This window comes from Notolabrus celidotus, chromosome 7, assembly GCF_009762535.1.
Source record: "Notolabrus celidotus isolate fNotCel1 chromosome 7, fNotCel1.pri, whole genome shotgun sequence".
NCBI classification, from domain to species: Eukaryota; Metazoa; Chordata; class Actinopteri; order Labriformes; family Labridae; genus Notolabrus; species Notolabrus celidotus.
The window spans coordinates 16659225-16680706 of NC_048278.1; the positions used below are offsets into that span (position 1 = coordinate 16659225).

A 21482-nucleotide genomic window follows, 5' to 3' on the forward strand; every position below is an offset into this window, starting at 1 on the left:
TGGGCAACTAAGAGTTGTGCAGGGCACTAGGCAAACAGCAAGACTATGATGCAACCAGACGGCATGCTCTGCTGTTGGCTTCATGCACTGAAAAACAGGGCTGGATGCACAGACAGTTAGACTCAAACCACATGCATACGCTCAGTTGCACATGTGACTGTAGTTCTAGTACTACTCAAATACACCCACACAGACACCCACACAGACACACACACACACACACACACACACAGAGAGAGGGCCCATGAATGAAAGACACACACACCAGATCTACAGTCCCTTCATCATACGGTGCACTACAAGCTGCAGCCACTGAAACAGCTGCACCTACAGCTGTCGTGTAATTACCCAGCTCCTTCAGCTGATGACTAAAAAAAGGAGGAGGTGCTGATTAATGGAGGAGAAGAATAAATCTCCTCTGAGGAATTAAACAAATTAACAAATCCTGAGTGAGATCCTGTGACTTCCTCTTTATCCGCCCCAAACTTGGATCGCTCCATCACCATAACACATCCATCCCACGGAAGAGAGAGCACACAGCACACAGTATATCATTGAAGTTGGAAGGTGTAAACAGAAAAAGTTTCTCGGAGGATGGTGGAGCATTTCACTGGTGTGCTGCTACTGCCTCTAGTGCCCACTAGTGGGGTCAGGTGTGTGCTGCATGAGGGAGAGGAGGGAAATGGCTCTGGACTTTATTTTATGACACTACATATTATAATCAAATGAATAAGTTAACTAAAACAATGACTCAAAGGCCTACCTTCAGAATCAGTTTTAAAATAATTTCAATCATTAAAAACAATGGGGTTTTTTTTGCTTGTGTAATGCATTTTTCCTAAATAACAGTGTGTTTAGGTGTAGTGTGTTCTTAAGTTGCTGGTATCAAAGGAGAACATTACCAGAAGTCCCAAAGCTCTAAGAACACATTGTTACTTGAGCTCAAGAGATCATATGGTTCTGCATGGAAATCTTACATATTGGTAAAAAGGGAAATAAATTTATCTGTCCTGAAGTAAAATATTGAACACCATGTGGAGGATTTCATGTCATGAATGGGTTCATGGCCTTGCCATTAAATATACTATTTAAGTTCCTATTTTCATTTAAATGTTACTGTGGAATAAAAGCAAATATTAGAAGCCCCTCCCTCCAAAACAAAAATGTTACATTATTTCAATTGTATTTCTTAATTTTCCAAAAAAGGTTAAATATTTTCTTTACGCCTCTATTTGTGCGTAAGCTTACTTCTCTGTTCGCTATCTTTAGTCTGGCTAACACAGGTTTGTGTCCACAGTAAAACAAGTGTAACAAAACAGGAGGCTGGGCCATGAATGAAACAAGCGAGAGTGATTAGAAAAGCCACTTTTTTATGGGAAGGTGTTTATTCAAGGAGCCGAGATATGTGTGTAGTACACCTATCATTAAAAGGATGACAACATTTTGCACAAAAACAAGAGGCTAAAAAAGGGTTTCTTATTGGAATTGTTAGCAAACCAAGGTTTCTGAAACACTTTTCCTCATTTGCCTGATGGGGGTCCAATTTCTTAGTTTGGCCTGTGAATTGTATGTGATTGTTTAAAATGTTTCTTTATTTATAAAAAATTAAGGTTGTACAAGATGCAAGATAAAAAACTCTGAAAACATAACTCTTAAATTAAATACAAAATATAATCGTCCTTTGTCACCTTGTAGTGAATGAACAAACAAATGTATGTAATCTGACAATGCACAAGCTTTCTCTCCTCCTACTCTCTGCGTGATTCACAAAACCTGTACACACTTTAATTAGTTGTTTTGTGTGCTCCTTTAGCTCGAAGTGTAAATGTTATAATAACCTTGGTCAGACCTTTCTTTGCACCAGCTTTGATAAAACTAATCACTAATCAAATTTCAAATATTGAGTTCAGTCTTATAAGATTGAGTTTTCATCTTATCATTCTTTCTTTTTACTCTCATCACTTCTTTTCCTCTCCTTGTTTTTTCTTCCTCACTCTATAACCATCTAGCCCCCTCACTTTCCCTCCAAAATAATCCCATACTCCCCTGCCTCACTGTGTTTTACCAAGTGCATCTGTAGGACAAGCCCACCCTGCTCTCTACTGCACTCAGTGTGTGTGTGTGTGTGTGTGTGTGTGTGTGTGTGTGTGTGTGTGTGTGTGTGTGTGTGTGTGTGTGTGTGTGTGTGTGTGTGTGTGTGTGTGTGTCTGTGTCTGTGTCTGTGTCTGTGTCTGTGTGTGTATACATGTTCTTTGCGCCTCTGTGTGTGTATAGTCCCTTAGTTAGGGCTAACATGAACTCAATTCTGTTTCAGGCTGACTGGTGGCCTCTGAGCTCCTCATGCAGATATAAAAAGGCATGTGTGCCAGTCACAACCTGACTACATGTGCTGGACATGTGGTGTAGACTTTCAGAGCAAACACAATGACCTCACACTCAGACAAGGCACTTACACTATCCAAAGTACACACAAAAACACACAGTGAGGGCAGGCTGTGAAGAACAGATGTAAAAATGTGCACTTGCACACATACATAAACACATAAAAATGCCCAGCAGATGAAGGTGCAATCTCCCCCCTGTGCTTAAATGGGAACCACGTGCTGCTTTTGGTTTGGGGCAGACTGGATAAAGTAAGTCCTTCCACTCATTATGTGGGATGACCCGTGGTACCCCTAGGCTGAGGGGAGCGCAAGGCAGCTCTCTGCTCACCGGGTCTTTGAACGCGGCCTCCAAACCAGAGCGGTTAGCAATTAAATAAACAGAGGAGGAGATTTGTTCCCGCTGTCACTTGTGTTAGCCAAAAAAGAACCTGCTGAGCCAAGCCGGAGTCAGCGTAAGGTACCATTAAATGGCAGGGAATCCTTCGCCCAGAGCCAAAGGAACTGGCAGCTCGAATTGTAGAGGTTCCCAACCACCAATACCACCAACACATGCAGCTAATGTGTTACCCCTGGACAATCTGCCCGCAAGAACTCTCTAGGGAGGAATTACGACACAGTATCAACATCAGTTTGCCGTTAAATTGTAAACATACCACATGTATTAGGCAACGCTCTGCAGAAAAACACAACATAACTGTGGCTTAGCTGTGCAAACAAAATGCAATGAAATCATAACATCCTCATCTTGAGCAGGTAATCCAGGGAGGTTATGCTGAGCAGTGAGTGTGTGTGTGCATGTGTGTCTTTGTGTGAGCGAGAGAGAGAGAGAAGTTGTACAACCAAAATATAAGCTGAATGACGGTGAGCACTGGCTTTTTGTTGTTTTAGTCAGTCTAAATGCCATTGACAGCTAAGAGCCAGCAGTAAAAGCCCATGTGCCTCCATGTGTAATTTTATAAGGGCTCTTTCAAAAGATATGATAATCAGTCATTTAGACCAACTAATAAATTACATACAACTAACAAACCAGCACATTATCAACACATGTTATCAGGTTTTACCATTAAAAGCTAACTGAAGAGCAGGTAAAAAGAATCATTCAGAACTTGTACAAACGTGTCAAAAATTACATTTTATGTTTTATAACTCCAAAAACGATTTGCTATGGTGGCAGTGATTGTTATGAGTATGTGTATGTCTATAACATTGACTGTATATTGTGAGAAGTGAAGCCATAATACAGTCTCCATGAGTGCCTACACATTGTACTTTTGGATTTATGGGACTGACGCAATGCCCCTCTGGTGACCGAGACATGCGTTCAACTCACTGCTTAAACGTCCAAGATTCCTAAGTTTGGTAAAGTCCACAGCAGATCGGATTCTTGTACTGGTCTAAAGCAGACACAAAAGAATATGGAAAGGTGAATAAGTCTGTAGTAAATGTTTGTTATGTTCTTTCTCACTTTTCCTCCTTTGCTTCTCTGAGCACTGCAGGAACCTGTATTTCTCAACAGAGCGTTCAATCATTCATCTTTTTAAAGCCAAACAATTTCAAACTAAATGTCTCCAAATAATGAACACTTAGACATAAATCAGCATGATTCGAACCAAATTTGATGACAGAAAGCATGTTTGAGGGAAATGTATTTGACTTATATTTTAATTTTCTATGTTCCATCTGTTTTAATGGAGGGGGCGGGCTCTAAGACAGTATGCAACCAGTCACCAGGGGGAGCTCTAAAAATGTGTTCATTATGGCTGTTGTTCTGTCCATGTTTTATACACTCTGTAGTGTATTCTAGTACAGTCTGTAGTGTATTCTAGTACAGTCTGTATTGTATTCTAGTACACAAAGTATGGTATGGGTAGTTGTAATATTATTAAGTAGGAGAAGCTAAAAACAAGTGATATTCAATATCTCTGTGAAGAAAGAAGAAAATAAGGCCACATCATCTGGAGAATAGTTTAGATGTAAAAGTTGATACATTATTTAGTCCAACTGATTATACTTGGTTATAAAAATAAACAATAGTTATTCAAATAATTAATATTAATTAGATTTACATTAAAAGAAAATATTTTCTAGATTGTAGTAAATTTGAAAGTGTTTGAGTCCTAGCCAGCTACGACTCTCTGATGTCCACTTAGACAGTATTAAAAAGACACATACCTAAAGTCATAGTAATAAAACCAAACCCTTTCAAGAACACTCTCTACTCAATAAGAGTTTGTTTCCAAGTGTTTTGTCATTCTCTGCTTAAAGATGGCATTCTGGAAAGGACCAGTGAAATCCTCCCTCCCTACTTTTTTTTCCCTTTCTTATTATCGTGTGTGTGTGTCTTCATGGATAACGCACGATTGATAGTTTGTGAAAAAGCTTGCTGCTGCCAGCATGGTGGCTGTGCGTGACGTTGAGGATGGATGAAGTTGGGAGTGGAAGGGAAACAACCTCGCCCTGTCTCTGCACAGACGTGTTGTTGGACATCTGGATGTGATCCGGGTCTGCAGATGAGCTGAGCAGGACTGACCACACCTCATTGTTGCTGCATACTGTACACTGGGCTTCTTCCCGCTCAATATGTAAAGAATGACTTTAATAATGTGTAGAGGTAGGACCATAAGACCATCTCAAGGTAAAAAAGGGTTAATCTCTGACCTCAGCCAGTACCTTAAGAACATTAAGCAGGCTGGAAGTACAGAGGATGGGGACAATGGTGGACACTTGACAATAGTTTGTCCTGGAAATAATTTGTTGCATTCATTTGGACACCTTGAGTGTGACTCTGAGTGGATTTGCAGCTGTTCAACTGCCAACAAGTGATTCACAAATATTTTGCCAAGCCCTAAACGGCCAACAATTCAAACTCAAAGCTCCCTGTTCATGAAAAAATAGAAAATTAAAGCTTTTTGAAAATCACACATGAAATAGTACAGCTATCATTTCTCAATTGAGGTGTTGAAATGACATGTCAGCAAAATGGACTGTTTTCTACAATTTAGGCAAGAGAAATGTGTCGACACCAATGTTACAACAAACAGACAATGGTTGACTCAACCAAGAGATTTCTCCTATCACCCAATCACCCCAACAAAAGATCAGTTCCTTGAAACTATGCTGAGTCAGGATAATTTGATCCAACGAGCTTACGGATAGATAGTTCTTAATGTACAACAGTGTCTTTTACACAACATTTCTGAGAAACATCCACCATTTGTCAAAGGATCCAAAGAGTTGTGGTGAACTTAAGTGCATTATTCTCGTGACCATTAACAATAATCTAATCCAATGAATTCTTTAGCTCTGCATACTTTCAAAACTGCCTGCTTTATCCTATCTGTCATCCACTGGGAAATAATTAGGCAGGATTTGCAGATCCATCCATCTTCAAATTACTCTACTACTCTACTACTATACTAAAGTATATATGCTGTAGATGATCAGCTAATGGCACTGGACCACTCAGTCAGAAAAGCACATAAGGAAACGCTCATACAACCTCTAAAGCTTGAGTTTTTCATTGAATCCAACACCTAAAGACTTCCCAGGACTTTCACACTTAATCAATGATTACTGTGCCATTACACGACCATGAAGAAATGTTACACAATGAAAGCCATTGGAGTCACTGAAAAATCACTTCTGCACCTTTTGTCTGACACCAATCTGCAACTCCAAAGAAAGGACACATAAAATCCAAGAATGGGCATGAAAAGTGCTATCAAAAAGCCACAACAGGTTGCAATTCAACACTGTGAAGAAAGGCAAAGTCCACACGGACACTTCTGAGTGATAAACAGCGGTATTAAGTCAGTGAGGGAATCAAAACAAGGGGTGATTGATGAAGCGTCTAGAGATCTTTTTCTTTGGTGTCCCAAAATGTTAATTTCCCAGCTCCTTCTAAACTGGATTATTCATCACTTGGTGGAGATTGATGTGACCCGAGTCCCACATGTCATTATTAGCCCCACTTCTCCACAGCTCTATCAATTTGACATCAACAGAGTTCAGACAGAGATGGATGCTGGGATGGATAGATTGAGAAATAAGGACACAAGAACTCTTGATTGATTGTTTTATGGATGCATTACAGATGAGTCTGGCATGGTGACTTGTGGTGCGACTTTTTGCCCATTTTTTGTTATTCTGTAACACAACTCCCATCCATGAAGAAAACCTTCTTATACAGAACAAAACCCTGAACAAGTAGAAACTGAACACAGTTTACTCTATGCAACTGTTACAGCCCTTTTTAATATAATGCATGTAAGGACTGGCGTGATAACCATCTTTTTTAAAAAAAAGAGAGATACTGTAGTACTGAAAATAACCGTCTTCCATTAAAAAGAGAGAGGAGGCAGCAGAAGAAGACTTCAGCTTCCAGCCTTTACCACAGCGCAAATCATGAGGAGAAGACAGATGAAAGCGAGGTTCTCCAGCAGACAGTTTGGGAGTGTTTTGGATTTCATGAAAAAGACAAGGTGTTTGTGGACAAGTGTGATCCAGAGTCTCTCACAGAAGAAGAAGGCAAGTTTTCTGGTGGCTGGTGACGCACAAGACACGTAACTTTCAACATCATTGGAGATAGATGATTTGATGATTCTATCAATCACTTAATACATCAATCTTGATTTATATAGTGCCAATTCATAGCAAATGCTATCTCAAGATACTTTATAATGATGCCATGTAAATAAGTAAATTGTGTTAATGGTAAAGTTTAAGATGTAACATGTCACTTACTCTTGTCGTGCCTTTCCTTAATTTTATTGACAGGCAATCAGTGACATAATGTTCTTTTGTCCATCCATATTGTGATAATAGTGTTATCCTGGACAATTTTGGCCAGGATAATCATAAGGTGAAATTCTGATATTCTGCACACACACTGAAAGATGAACAGACAATTTTAGTGCAGCCTAAAGCTGCATTTTCTTATGAAGAATAGGACCAAGTGATATTTCAGCATGGGCATGTTATCCCTCCATCTTTTTATTTTTCAGTAATTCATGAGGTCAATCATCAGTCAGCCAATCTGATGCTCTCTTTAGCGGCTCATTGCAAGTTTGACATTCCTCTGATGACAAAACTCTTCTGAACATCACATCATGTCTCTCTGCATATCCATGCTGTCTGGAAAACACCACTCACTACCACCAGCCTAACTGTTCAACAGAGCGAAACGAAATCAGTCTACAACTCTCACCACACTGACTTTGTGCCGAGTACCATCATTAGCATGGTTTATTTGCTCACCGAGCTGTTTCTAAAAGCAGAAACAGGCAGCAGGCTGTATTTTGTGTGGCAGCAGCTGATGTCACCGTGCTGCAGCGGTTAGTGCCTCTCTCCTTTCACTCTACTGTTTATTTGGAAGTCATTAGTGCTGTCCAACCTGAGCCCTGTGCATACTGACGCAAAATCCCATCAGTGATCTTATTATTAGCCAGTCCATCATTTGAGTGCAGCCGATTCTATTGCTTTAGCGGCTGGCGAACTAATAGACAGAAATCTTGGAACATAGGCTCAAGAAAAATCAGGCTGGGTGACAAAGTGCTTTAAAAAACACTCCCATTACCAAAAGGTCATAGCTGAGTCAGTGCAACAGCTACACATGTGCTCTGCTAAAGAGATCCGTGAATGATACATCAAATCCTGAGTGGGAAGGGCATGATAATGGGAGCAACATATGAAAAATGAAAGACCTAGATGAAATGTTGCTTATTGAAGAAACAGTTTTTTTCCTGCTGGTAGCACAAGGGCTGTGGCAAACATCTAAATCTTAAAGTTATTGATGGTAACTTTATTTACTTGTGCCTGCTAGACTCAAGAAGCCAATGGCATGATCGTATCTTTGTCCGAGTCTCTGACATTGGTTTCCATGATGTAGGCTTGAGGCCAAAAGCATTGGCAATACTTGGAAGGTCTTCATGACGATGCTGTGGCATACCTTGGAACTTTTCTTGTAAATAATATACATGCAAGTATCATCATCTGACAATCAATACCTTCCTAAACAATAGCATAAAGGTGGCAACTTGTATAACTAAAACAACTCTGCACTAATGGGGAAAAATTAAGGTTAATTGTTCTTCCAACAAGGACCAATCCAAATCTTTTTTTTTTTTTTTAACATTGCTACAGCTCTCTTTACAAGGCATAAAGACTTATTGTTATGTATTTGTAGTGATTTCCCCATTATGGTAAAAGTTCACTCTATGCTAAATGAATAATTCTAGATAAAGTGAAGCCGTTGTTGAATCAGTAGATACTTGTTACTCAAAAAAACAAAACATAGAACCTGGGCAAAGCTGCTACTGTTACAGTCAATGGGGCCTACGCAGTTTCTTATCTCAAAGTTTCACACGAAATAAAGAGCACACATTTGGTATAACTTGCTGTGCTGCCTGAGAGAAAAAAAAATCTCTTGGATCTCTCTGAAATGTGTTCCAGAAGGTCTCAATCAAAAATGATGATGGTCTGTTTCTCTCAGGTTCCGGGTATACTGTACACTTTGGGAGTTCTCAGTGGAGATAGGAGCTAAATGCCATTATTAAGCATCCCTAAAGATAATGATAAGAAAGTAGAGAAAACAGGCCAACACACAAGAAGACATTGATTCAGTTGGTTCATGTTAGAATAAATAATCATGAGCTGTCTGAGGTTTAGTCAAAGTTGTCTCTGGTAGTTAAGACATTACGACACAAATGGCCATGGCTTGATTTATTTATTTATCATTTGTTAATTTCGATTAGTCAAGCTTTGATATATAATGTTTTTTTCAACAGAGATGCACTAAAATGTGTCTGCCCTTTTTTTCACACAGATGTCATTGTGTCTCTATGTCTGTCTACCATTACATGGTGTTCAGTCACACTTACCCTAAACTGGAGCTTTTACAGCAAATGTTATGTGATAGTTGCATTATCTAACCACAAGAGAAATCTGATCCAGAAGGAAGCCTTAAAAGCAAACAAATGAAGCACATTCAATCTCTTTTTATGCTCCTTTGAAAAGGATTAACTTTAACGAGGTAGCCACTGTCTGTCACTCAAATTCAAGACATTGACTTAGACTGATGTCATTGTTCCAGGCCACACTCTGAGAAATATCAACACTAATAAAGCAAAATTAATGTTGATGTTTCTCGTTGGGAAGGGAGACTGCTGCTGTGCTGATGCAAGTCGTTCCAGTTGGTATGTGTGAGACTATTTTCTGCAACATTTAGTTTGGAAATGAAAATATATACCACACTTTGCTAACGTCATGTAAGAAATATGAAAACACGTGATGACAGCACATCATTTAACTAATTTTAACACACTAAAAATAACGATTGAATTTCTCTTCTTGTTATGACTGGCAAGGAAGAAGGAAAAGTGTTCAGTATGCAATGGATTAATGTTATGAGCCATAAAGCACCGACTGGAATTGAGGTAATCCGTCTGCTTACTCATTTCTACGTTCAGTCTGTTTAGATCCAGTTAAGACTGCATGGGAGGGGAGGAACTGGGGGCCTTGGGTTCATCTTCAAACCTCTGAATAGGGTCGCCTTCCTTGCTGACCTCAGCCGGAATTGTTTCCCTTAAAGGAAATGACTGCAACCTCCACTGCACTTGGGTCATGAGCTAGACTGAAGCAGCCAAACTACAAAGAGCTTAATCTATTTATAGTAAAACACAGTTTCAGTACGGTGATCAGGGGGAAAAGGAACCCTACAAAGCAGAAAGACAGACGGACGCCAAGGTTACTCACCAACTGTCAAGATCAAGCAGAAGTCTTTCAGTTCTCCAGCTTTCTGACCATTTCACCCCAAAGACACATTAAACTATCCCATTACTTTTAATACTTTCGATTTTGAGATTCAATTCCAGTAGGAAATTCAGCACTTACAAACCCGGCTGATGTTATAAACCGGTGAACTTATGTACAAGTCTGAATAATAGTTAGTATTTCTGTGTTTAATGCAAAACATTTAATTGTATCAAGTCAAGCAGCACTAGGACATGCTATTTTAAATATAGTCAAGATTTATCAAGATTTAGGGGCGCCGTTGGCCCATCAGTTTAAGTGCGAGCCCCATATACAGAGGCTACAGTCCTTGTTGCAGCAGCTGTGTTGAAGTCTTGAGTGTGACCAGTCAAAACCTCATCACAAGGAGGATTCATTCTATGTAGCAAAAGTGACACCATGGACAACCTGGTCACACACTCTCAGCAAATAAATCAGCAGAAGGGAGTATGGCACATTTTATCTCCTATTGACAATGTGGCAAAAGCGTTAGTTATCTCAAAAATGTTAATATTTTGAAAACTTTTTTGTAGGAACACAAAATTAGATCAACTACCTTGATATTACATATTCTATTCATTTGGGTTTCTGCCTGTTTACCCTGTGGCAAAAACCATAGTTGCTGTCTCAGCCTGGTCTGGAGAGTTGGAAAATAATGACAGTTACTGAGCACAGTTGTGAGAGCAGCTTGAGGAGCTACTAAACCCGAACCATCTCTGATAATGAAAAGTGAAACACGATCCTGTCCTGCAATCCAGGTTACGACAGCAGAGCTGGTAAGTGCATCTCTAAGTTGGCGATCACTACCAAGTAACTTAAATCATAAGCAGTAGTGATAAAAGCAACAGTGTTCAAAGTTGTGACATTTGCATCATTTACGTTTAAAGGTGTGTCAACCACAAAGCACAGAAAGGAAGTCGCTGAATGTGGACTGACATGTCAACATAAATATTTAACCAGAAGGCACTAGTTAAATGTTTTCAGGGCATAATGTATATGCAATGCAAGAATCATCGACATCTGCACGTATGATGTTTCCCTAGTCCCCAGCCTGCCAGATAATAAGAATTAGGGAAACCCGCATTACTCAGCATGAGAGGATACAGACGAGAACACAGAAATGGAAGAAGTAGGTTGTAAAATAAAGGACTGTTGAAAAGAGGAAAAAGAGAACAGGGAGTGTGATGAGAGATGGACGAGCAGCGCAGGCCCCACAGAGGAAAGAAACACAGGTAGGTAAAGAAAAGCTGTCAGAGGCCTGAGCCCAGCAGGCCCTGTGAATCATTTTGTGGTGTCAGCAAGTCATATGAACCTCAAACCCGGCCGTAAATTGCGGGGAGCGACCCATGTGGAAATTCTATTTCTGCACTTTTAATAATGTATGCATGCACACTGGGACCTGTTACACTTGATGTATTATATATTTTTGTTAAAAAAGAAATGCTGTTCTTTTATCTTCTAGGTAGTTCATAAAGATATAGATTGAAGTACATATGATTGTAGACATGAATGTCTTAGATCATTATACAAAAAAAGAGCTTGTCTTGAAACAAGAAAATAAATCTGTGTGGACTTCTTGGCTCTGATTTCAACAAATCTGATGGTTTCAAAAAAAAAGTGAAATACTTGTACAAGAGATACACATTGTTTTGCTATTTAGGAAATAGTGTGATGATTGTGCATCGGTTAGGTCATAACTCGGGTGTTGTAATAAGCAATTGTTTCCAGGGCTAAAATAATTTGTTTCTTTGGTGCAATACTGCATGGTCACATTTCTCTCATCAGCTATTCAGATTTGTATTAAGGGAAAAAATGACATCAAGCAGGGAAAAATTTGGAAAAAACACACCAGTTGCAGCATTGGAGCAATGATCCAATACTACTTCAATACAATGACAGAAGAGCAGCCTGGGACAGTCATTTTTTCTTTCTTTCACTTCCCTTTCCCATCGGTGTCAACCAAACATCTGCAATGCCTTAACAGCAGAGAGGGAAGGTCATTTGTTTCCATGCAGAGATCACCCAGTTATACAATATGGACTTGTTTGGGAACATTATCTTAGGCTAGCTATAACAGGACACTTATCCAGCTATAGTGTCATTTTGGTGTCCCAGTGTGTGATTTTACAGTGTTGCGGAAGCAGGATTAGCACAACGTGTAAATACACACACACACACACACACACACACACACACACACACACACACACACACACACACACACACACACACACACACACACACACACACACACACACACACACACACACACACACACACACACACACACAGCCATTGTCGGCTCACAGCAATCCCATCTCACCCTGGTAACGCCTGTGGCTATGATGCCAGCACAGCCGTTGCACTACTTAGTCTCACCATTACGCCGGCTAGAGTTGGAGTTGTGGTTATTAAAGGTGAGACATTACAAGGGTGTATGTATTGTGCCCTGAACTGGCAATATGATAAAATCACAACTCTGCTATCCTCTTTGTGGTTACCACTTGCATGGAGAACATTCAGAAATATTGATTCAAACTTGTTATTAAACTAAATTCCTCTGATAATTTTCATACATGTTTTTTTCCAACTGTAACATTCGAAATAGCCAACTAATTACTGAGGGTCTGAAACTGTGTGCTTGAGTCTAAGTTGTCCAGAGAAAAAATATCCTGTCTAGTGTTTACCTACACTTGTCGAAGTGTTTTTAACAAAGACACAAACCTGCAACCAGTACTATCAATTGGCCTCAACACTCATTATTACTGTGGGCTGAACAACCTACTCTTCTCCTCTGTTGACGTCTTAACTGGAATTTCCTACCCAGACAGAGAAAAACATATACATGTCCTTAGTGTGAACATTGCTGATAGCAGTCTTGAATTAATTAAAAAAAGGATAGAGCTACATGTATGCATCCTCTTTGTAAGATAACACTCTCAGGCCTTGGTGTCGTCACTGCTCTATTGTTGTGAAAGTGATGCATTAATGGATCTAATTGTTCACCAGTTGACAGATGATCATCCCAAAATCTTGGGTCTCAAGTAGCGCTTAAAATCTGTCTGGTGCAATGCACCCTGGTCTGTGAGGCATGTTCTACCTAATGCACCGAAGAGAGGCATTTAGACAAAAATAACCCCAAAACACCATTATCTCTGAGCAGATCTGATTCCAGAAACCAAAACTCTTTGCTTTTACTCATTTTTAAGTAACAAGAAGAGAGAGGTCGCAGACATCCTGACCTGAATGTGAGGTCAGTTTCTCTGACAGTGGAAGTGTGAGGGCGTGTGTTTTAGTGTTCACGTGTGTGTATGAGTTGTATTGGTGTGAGGGAGTAGCAGGATCCAGCGGCTTACATGAGGCAAGTCGTTCCACTGCAGAACAAGTATGTGTGACTGCTTTCCCATTGCGGTGCGTGTAATGTGTCTGGAATTTTCAGTGACGAATACGGACGGACACACATGTAAAATTCAAATTTACCGTTCTGTTCATCCAACTCGTTGCCGATCTCCTGGCCCATCATCTTCTGTCGGCTGATGACGGCTGCTAGCGCATCCAAGCCAGCATCCTGGGCTGTGAAGAGAGTGGAGAGAACATTATTATACTTGAACATGAGACAAAAAAGAGAGACTGTCAGAGAGCACTGAGATTATGCAATGCCCCTGTATGTCAGTTTGAGTATGGTGGTAGGATGAACAATAAACAATCCTGAAACCTCCTTTGTGAAGAAGAAGGAAGTAGTCACAGTGAAGTGAACTTGTGATATAGTGAGGCAACTTTTCGGGAAAAAGGAATGACAGGCTGTTGGGGTCCAGCTCATAGCCCACAGTGCCGCATGTGAGTCATTCAGTACTTTACCCCACTCAGCCCTACTCCTGTTATTATAAGTGCAGCAGGCCAAGGGTGAGAAAGAAAACAGTGAAGCTAAATAGAGAAGCTGAAAAAAGAGAAGGAATTAAATAAATTGAAAAAATAGAAGCAAAGATTTGTTCTTTTCTTGGTTTTCTGAGTTTACACACACTCTCTACCGCAGGATTTTTTTTACGACCGCAGGTTCAGACGCTCACCATTACCCCACTCAACCAGATATCCCAGGAGAGAGTAGAAACCTCCATGTGGTTTGGTTTTTACTGTCCAAGCAGGAATCTCTGATCCCAATCTGACAATAACCAGAGCAGTAATAGAGACACAGCAGGGAAGTGTCAGATGGAGTCAGCAGAATTATGGTTTGAGAGTTCGTCGTGTCATGACGGCGCCTCTCAGGAAACAGAAGCTTATTTTTTTTTAAAACTGGATATACTATTACTTTTATATGCTGGCAAGGACAGGCATTTTCATACTGGGTCCTGGACATTCTTCCTTTCTATCATTTGCACCTTCCAATGCATACAGTGAACAATGAATAGTGGTTTGTTTTACTGCATTAGCAGGTTGGTGCAGCATCAGCAGTAATATGAGCATTGCACTGGACTGTTGCAGTGAAGAAGAAGCTAAGCTTGAAGGTAAAGCTACTGATTTACTAATTGATCTACACTCTAACTCTTACCTACGGTCAGAAACTTTGGAAAGTGGTTGAAAGATTACGATCACAGACACAAGCAGCTGAAATGAGTTTCCTCTGAAGAGAGGCAAGACTCAGTCTGATAGGCAGTGTGAAGAGCTCGGAGTAGATCTGCTAGCCCCTCGCATTGAAAAGAGACAGTTGAGTTAGTCCGATAAGGATGCCTCCAGAGCGACTCTCATTGGAGGTTTTCCGGGCATATGCAACTGGAAGGAGACCTCATGGTAGAGCCAGATCTCACTGAAGGAATTACACATCCAATCTGGAGAATTTCCCTGGAGGACCTAAGATATACTGCTGGAGAGAAGGATGTCTGGGTTGACTAAAGTAGCATGCTGCCACCATAAGCAGGCCCCAGATAACAGGAAGAAAATGGAATGGATTTACTGCATATGTGCACCAAACACACTGCAAGTAACCTGTTATTTCTACGTGTATGTGTATGTGACGTAAAACATATTTGAGTACAAAAATCACAGGATGTGGGACATTTTTAATGCCATGGATGGTTGTCGAAATCCAAAATGAACTATATGCTCATTTCATCATACAAGATTAAAACCACATCCTTAAAAAATTCTAAATTTGCTCACTCTTGTACTAGAATAAGTTCGTTCAGAAGGACAAGAAGTGTATCTAAAATCATGTGTCTGTTGTTGACTGTCATGTAGGGCAGCTGCAGCTGTGGGCTTTAACTGCAAAGGTAAAAAAAAAAAACAGAATATAACTGTTACCATTTATTCAATTATGTGCAATTACCTTCAATGATTCTTTGCTGCTGATGTTTGATCTCCCCAAAGCCCAGCCCTCTGGTCTCATCCGTCTCATTGATCAGCCAAGGGTTAGCTGCTCCTCGACTTCCTCCTGCCCCTTCAGCCATCAATGTCGACCTGTCAAAATGATTACAGCATTCACTTTACAAAGAAATAGAAATTTAAAAATCATGACACGCTGAGAAAAGTAAGGGCAAAACTGAGGAAACAGTGTACTACAACTAAAAGCAAAGGCAAAATAGTGCCAATCAGTGTTCTAGCACGCAGGTCCACAATACAACGCCCACCATGCTTCAGTACTTTCAGCTGTATAAGTTAACACAATCAAAACTGGCTTGAAGAGGAGTGGAACATCGCTCACAGAATCTGTACCTTTAGCATTTCAAACAAATCTGCACCTTTTCAGTGCTGTCCTTATTTTGAACACTTAAGACACAAAACTCTTCACATCAAAAGTCTTATTTACTCAATCTGTCTTTTAAGTTTTGTGACAGCTGAAAAGTACCAGGTCAGCTTGTGCAGAGTGCAAACAGTGTGTTAATCTGGAACAGGACTGCAGGCTGCTGGGGAGGTTTTGGTCTGACGAACTGACAGAGCAGAGACCTCTACGCACTGTGCTGTACTGTTTTCTGCTGTGCTCAACACTGCTGTGTGGTTTGAAAGCTATTCCTCTGCTAATAGCTTAAAGCTGTGTTTCTGACCCCCACATGGCGGATTTTTAGGTGACGGATCCAGAATCTCCGTGTGAGGTTAGATTTACTCATGTCTGCTGTTAGTAAATTGTGTGCTGGTCAAGCACAGTCGAGAGAAATGATCTGATGTTCTTGGACTGAGGCAATAAAAATAATAGCACATTAAACTGCTATTTATGATAGGGGTATTAGAGCCATATTGAGGGATGAAAATAAAATGATGTTCTGAGAATAAAGTCGTAATTTTAAAAGAAGAAAGTAGTGAAAGGGAAAAGTCCCAAGAAACAAAAGTTGTAATTTCGCAAGAATAACATTTGTGAATTGTGACAGTACAAGAAGAAAATTGTCATATTTTCAGAGTAGTATCACAAGATGAAAGCTGTATAAGAACCATATTAGTATGACCAACAAGAAAAAAGTTGGTGTGGTGGGTTGAAGATCAAAAAGGCCTTGGAATTACTCGTGTACGTTCATTTGAAGAGGAAAAAACTCCCACAGGACTCCGAAGTAAAACTGATAAAACAAATTCCTTTATTCCACAGTTTTGTTAACCAATCTTACTGGATGTTCAAAGTCAAGTTTTCCTAAACAAAGAATTGTAATACTACGGTAAAGAAACCATGTGGCTCAGTCCTTGATTGATCCTCAACTGTCTGCCCCAGTCTCACCCTACGGACACACGCAAGAGATCTCTTTCTCTTAAAGGGACAGTAACATACTCACTGCTGACAACAGTACCATTCTGCCTTTTAACTTTACAAAACATCCACATGAATTAAATGAAATTACTTTTAGCTGACTCGAACATATTTTATCACTTAACTTATACAATAAAATCACAAATATGAAGATTTACTGCAAACCCAAAATTGTTAATTATTTATTTTACCTTTAATATGCCTAAACGTAACTTGGCCCTTACAGTTGGAATTACACAAGAACATAGTGTAATTTTCCGAAAAGAAGCACTTTTTAAGAATAAAGACTTTTTTGAAAAAAAGTCACAATTTGAAGCTTTGGCTAGATCAAGCCGCGAGATTTGAAGCCATGTGGAAGTGTTAAAAACTGCAGTTCCTCGAGTGTCCGCTTGAGGCTGGCTCCGGAAGTACCGGAAACCACATACACACAAACTCAAAAAAGCCGATCTTTACAGCAGAAATAAACATGTTTACAGCCTGGTACAAAAAACAAGTGTAGTCTGGATGGCTAATTTCTTGATCGGCACACACTGTACAGAGGGTGAATTTTTTGATAAAGCGTCAATTTCAAAGATATTAAGATGACAAGTTTTCCATCATGAGAGGCACAGCTGACTTGATTGACAGGCGGGAACTTTGAAGCTGTTGGCTAGGAGGCTCAAAGCCCGCCTCTTTACCTCACACTAGCTCAACAGCAGTTACAGTTGCAAGAAAAAGTATGTGAACCCTTTGGAATTACCTGGATTTCTGCATAAATTGGTCATGAGATGTGTTCGGATTGTCATCTAAGTCACAACAATAGACAAACACAGTCTGCTTAAACTAATACCACTCAAAAATATATAAGTTTTCATGTTTTTATTGACCACACCATGTAAGTATTCACAGTGCAGGGGGTAAAAGGTATGTGAACCCCTAGGCTAATGACTTCTCTAAGAGCTAGTTTGAGTCTGCCTTCCTGGTGTCCAATCAATAAGAAGAGATTGGTGGTGTTGGTTAAAGCTGCCCTGCGCTATAAGAAACACATACCAGTTTTGAGTTTGCTATTTTCAAGAAGCATTGCCTGATGTGAACCATGCCTCGCACAAAAGAGCTCTCGATAGACCTTTGATTTGTTGACTTGTATGAAGCTGGAAAGGGTTACAAAAGTATTTCTAAAAGCCTCAATGTTCATCATCCACGGTAAGACAAATTGTCTATAAATGGAGACAGTTCAGCACTGTTGCTACTCTCCCAAGGAGTGGCCATCCGGTAAAGATGACTGCAAGAGCACAGCACAGAATGCTCAATGAGGTGACGAAGAATCCTAGAGTGTTAGCTAAAGACTTACACAAATCTCTGGCACATGCCAACATCTCTGTTGACGAATCAACGATACGTAAAACACTGAACAAAGATGGAGTTTATGGGAGGACACAGAGGAAGCCACTGCTGTCCAAAAGGATTATTACTGCAGGTTTGAAGTTTGCAAAAGAGCACCTGGATGTTCCACAGCACTACTGGCAAAATATTCTGTTGACAGATGATACCAAAGTGGAGTTGTTTGGAAGGAACACACAACACTATGTGTGGAGAAATAAATGCACAGCACACCAACATCAAAATCCCATCCCAACTGTGAAGTATGGTGAAGGGGGCATCATTGTTTGGGGCTGCTTTGCTGCCTCAGGGCCTCGACAGATTGCCTTCATCAACGGAAAAATGAATTCCCAAGTTTATCAAGACATTTTGCAAGAGAACTTAAAGCCATAGATCCATCAATTGATGCTCAACAGAAGATGGGTGATGCAACAGGACAATGACTCAAAGCACAGAAGTAAACCAAGATCAGAATGGCTAAAAATACACCTTATGGAGTGGCCCAGTTAGAGTCCTGACCTCAACCCGGTTGAGATGCTGTGGCATGACCTCAAGAGAGCGATTCACACCAGACATCCCAAGAATATTGCTGAACTGAAACGTTTTGTAAAGAGTAATGGTCCAAAATCCCTCTTGACCATTGTGCAGGTCTGATATGCATCTACAGAAAACTTTTGGTTAAGGTTTTTGCTGCCAAAGAAGGGTGAACCAGTTATTAAATCCAAGGGTTCACATACTTTTTCCACCCTGCACTGTGAATGTTTACATGGTGTGGTCAATAAAAACATGAAAACAAATAAAAAAATGTTGTGGTATTAGTTTAAGCAGACTGTGTTTGTCAATTGTTGTGACTTAGATGAAGATCAGAACACATTTTATGACCAATTTATGCAGAAATCCAGGTAATTCTAAAGGGCTCACATACTTTTTCTTGCAACTGTAGGTTGACTTCAGCATATCCGACATGGTTCCTGCCAACAATTGGCTTCAAAACAGATGTGTGACGTCATTTATACTACGTCCATTATTTATACAGTCTATGGGTTAGACACTATTCTGAAGGGGAGAACATGAAGAGCAGCCAGCGCCCTGTGCTAAAATTAGTAACATGGAGCTCCTTTTGAAACTATGTTTAAGTGTAGTAGGTTATACAAGTAGCCAGATCTCAATATTCTAGCACATTCTCAAAAAATCATGACTTAATTCCTGCAACATTAGAGGTTTAATGTAATAATATTGCAATTATATCATGTAATATCACATCTTTATTCCTGAAATCCCAGATTCCTTAGCATAGTTATAGCTAATAACTCACTTAATTTTAACTACATTTGAAATTTCAGATATTTTACATGCAAAAGTAAAACTTTGAAACTATGAGTGAATTTGTTTCTGCATGATGAACACACCAAGCTACTTTAATCTCGGCCCAACTCATGCATCCCAGTGTGATGACTGCTTCAAGCTGTTTTTGAAGTGGTAACTTAAGCATTGTGAGACCACTCACAAAGCTGGCAAGCTGTGTCTGTTACCATCAGAAGAAGTAGGTGAGACAAGGCATTCGCTCTAATCTCTCTGACATGTTTGATTACTATGAGACCGTGTGCCAGCCCTCCACTTCCTCCGTGCCGTTGCCCGTTGTGTGAAGATCCAATTAACCAGTCAGTGGGGAGCGCCAAAACCAGTCAGGCACATCTCTTGAACTAGACTGCCGCCATCGTGGCCTGAGTGCCCATGTCCTGACTGAATGACTCAGACAGGCGAGATTTAACTAATTACAACTATTTCCAGCACAATCAGACACAAAGGAGAGGTTAGTGAATAAAAGAAAGGTGAGTTTGAGGGGCAGGAGGGTGAACTGAGCCTTTAAATGTAGGCGCCATGTCCGTCTTTACTTAGTCAGAAATGGAGATGCTTAGAATGTATTGTTTGAGGGATAGATTCAAGTCGCCTCTGTAACCTCTGTCCCTTTTCTTCTATCCAAAAGTTCTCACAAAAAAAAAAGCTGAAAAAAATAAGAGCGGCTTAGATTATCCAGGCATGGCCAATCCACCCCCTCCCACATTCTGCCCTCAGAGACCACACAGTGGGTACCCAGAAATCCAAATTACCCACCACATATCACTATTAAATTTAGGTCTCACTGAGCAAACTTAAAACCCTGTGACCACATGATTACAGTTTGCAGAGCTAATGTATTAGAAAATGTCATTAGAGTTTTTTTTACAGGGCCTTTTATGTAATTGGGTGTGTGGTCTGTAAAAAGATGAAAGCCTGTGCAAAGCACCACTAAGTAGATCAGTCTCCAAACTGAAGCCTGTGAAAGATACCAGAGAGAGGTAGTCTTATATCAAGGCATCAAAAAAGTCCAGTGCCTTTTTACTGATATGACTGAAACACTTTTATGTATTTTCTTTCTTCTGTCATTTCACTGACTTAGAAAAAGTATGGATTATAAAACCAACATTCAAAACTGACCAGGAAGTGTGTTTTTCAATTAATACAGGGCCTCTATAATGTAAAAACAACACAGAGGAGCCATAATAAACACACTGTAACCTTTAAAAGGTAACAACATGACCCCATTTCCTCTTCCTGTCCAAACAAACATCACCTGAGTAGGACCAGGTCAAACTTTCACACAGTAATGACTGTATGCTGCTGTTGCGTTTTCAAAGCTGTCACATCGACGTAAAATCAGATGAAGAAGAGGATATAAGCTGTGACAAGCAGCTCTGTGATCAGATACACAAGCACAAGAATAATTGCCCTGAAAAGTCACACCTTCCATCTTTGATCATCAAGATACACATACACATACATTCACATGAGGTTTTGTGTGTGTATGTGTGCGTCTGTGTTGTGTGTGTGTGTTTTCATTTCAGGAGGTGCCAAATGTGTGATCACCAGAGCAAAACCAGCACATCTCTTAATGAAGAAGAAGAATTAGCCATGAAGCTGAGCGCCCTGTCAAACTGGCAGACAGACAGACTTCCTCTTGAGTGAAGAGGTCACAGCCCACAGGTTGTTACGGATGTACAAAGACTTTCAGAGAAAGTTAGTGACTGCTGACATACCATCAAAGAACAAAAAAAAGGCCTGTGACCTCTGAGGTCAAGGACAGGAGAACGAGGATTCATTATTTTTAATTGGGCAGCCAGTGTTCGATATTTTGACGCACAAAAATCTTAGAGATTAAATTCACCAAATGAAAAGTGGCATGTTCT

General features: G+C 40.1%; 1 protein-coding gene across 1 annotated transcript in view; it reads right to left on the reverse strand.

Moving 5' to 3' along the window:
• Positions 1-21482, reverse strand: part of stx8 (syntaxin 8) — a 55158-nt gene that overhangs the window by 31674 nt on the left and 2002 nt on the right. The window contains exons 5-6 of the mRNA XM_034689048.1: positions 15493-15623; positions 13653-13745 (exon numbers count right to left, since the gene is read on the reverse strand). Of these exons, the coding sequence (XP_034544939.1) occupies positions 13653-13745; positions 15493-15623 (224 nt within the window). The remainder of the gene's footprint in view (positions 1-13652; positions 13746-15492; positions 15624-21482) is intronic.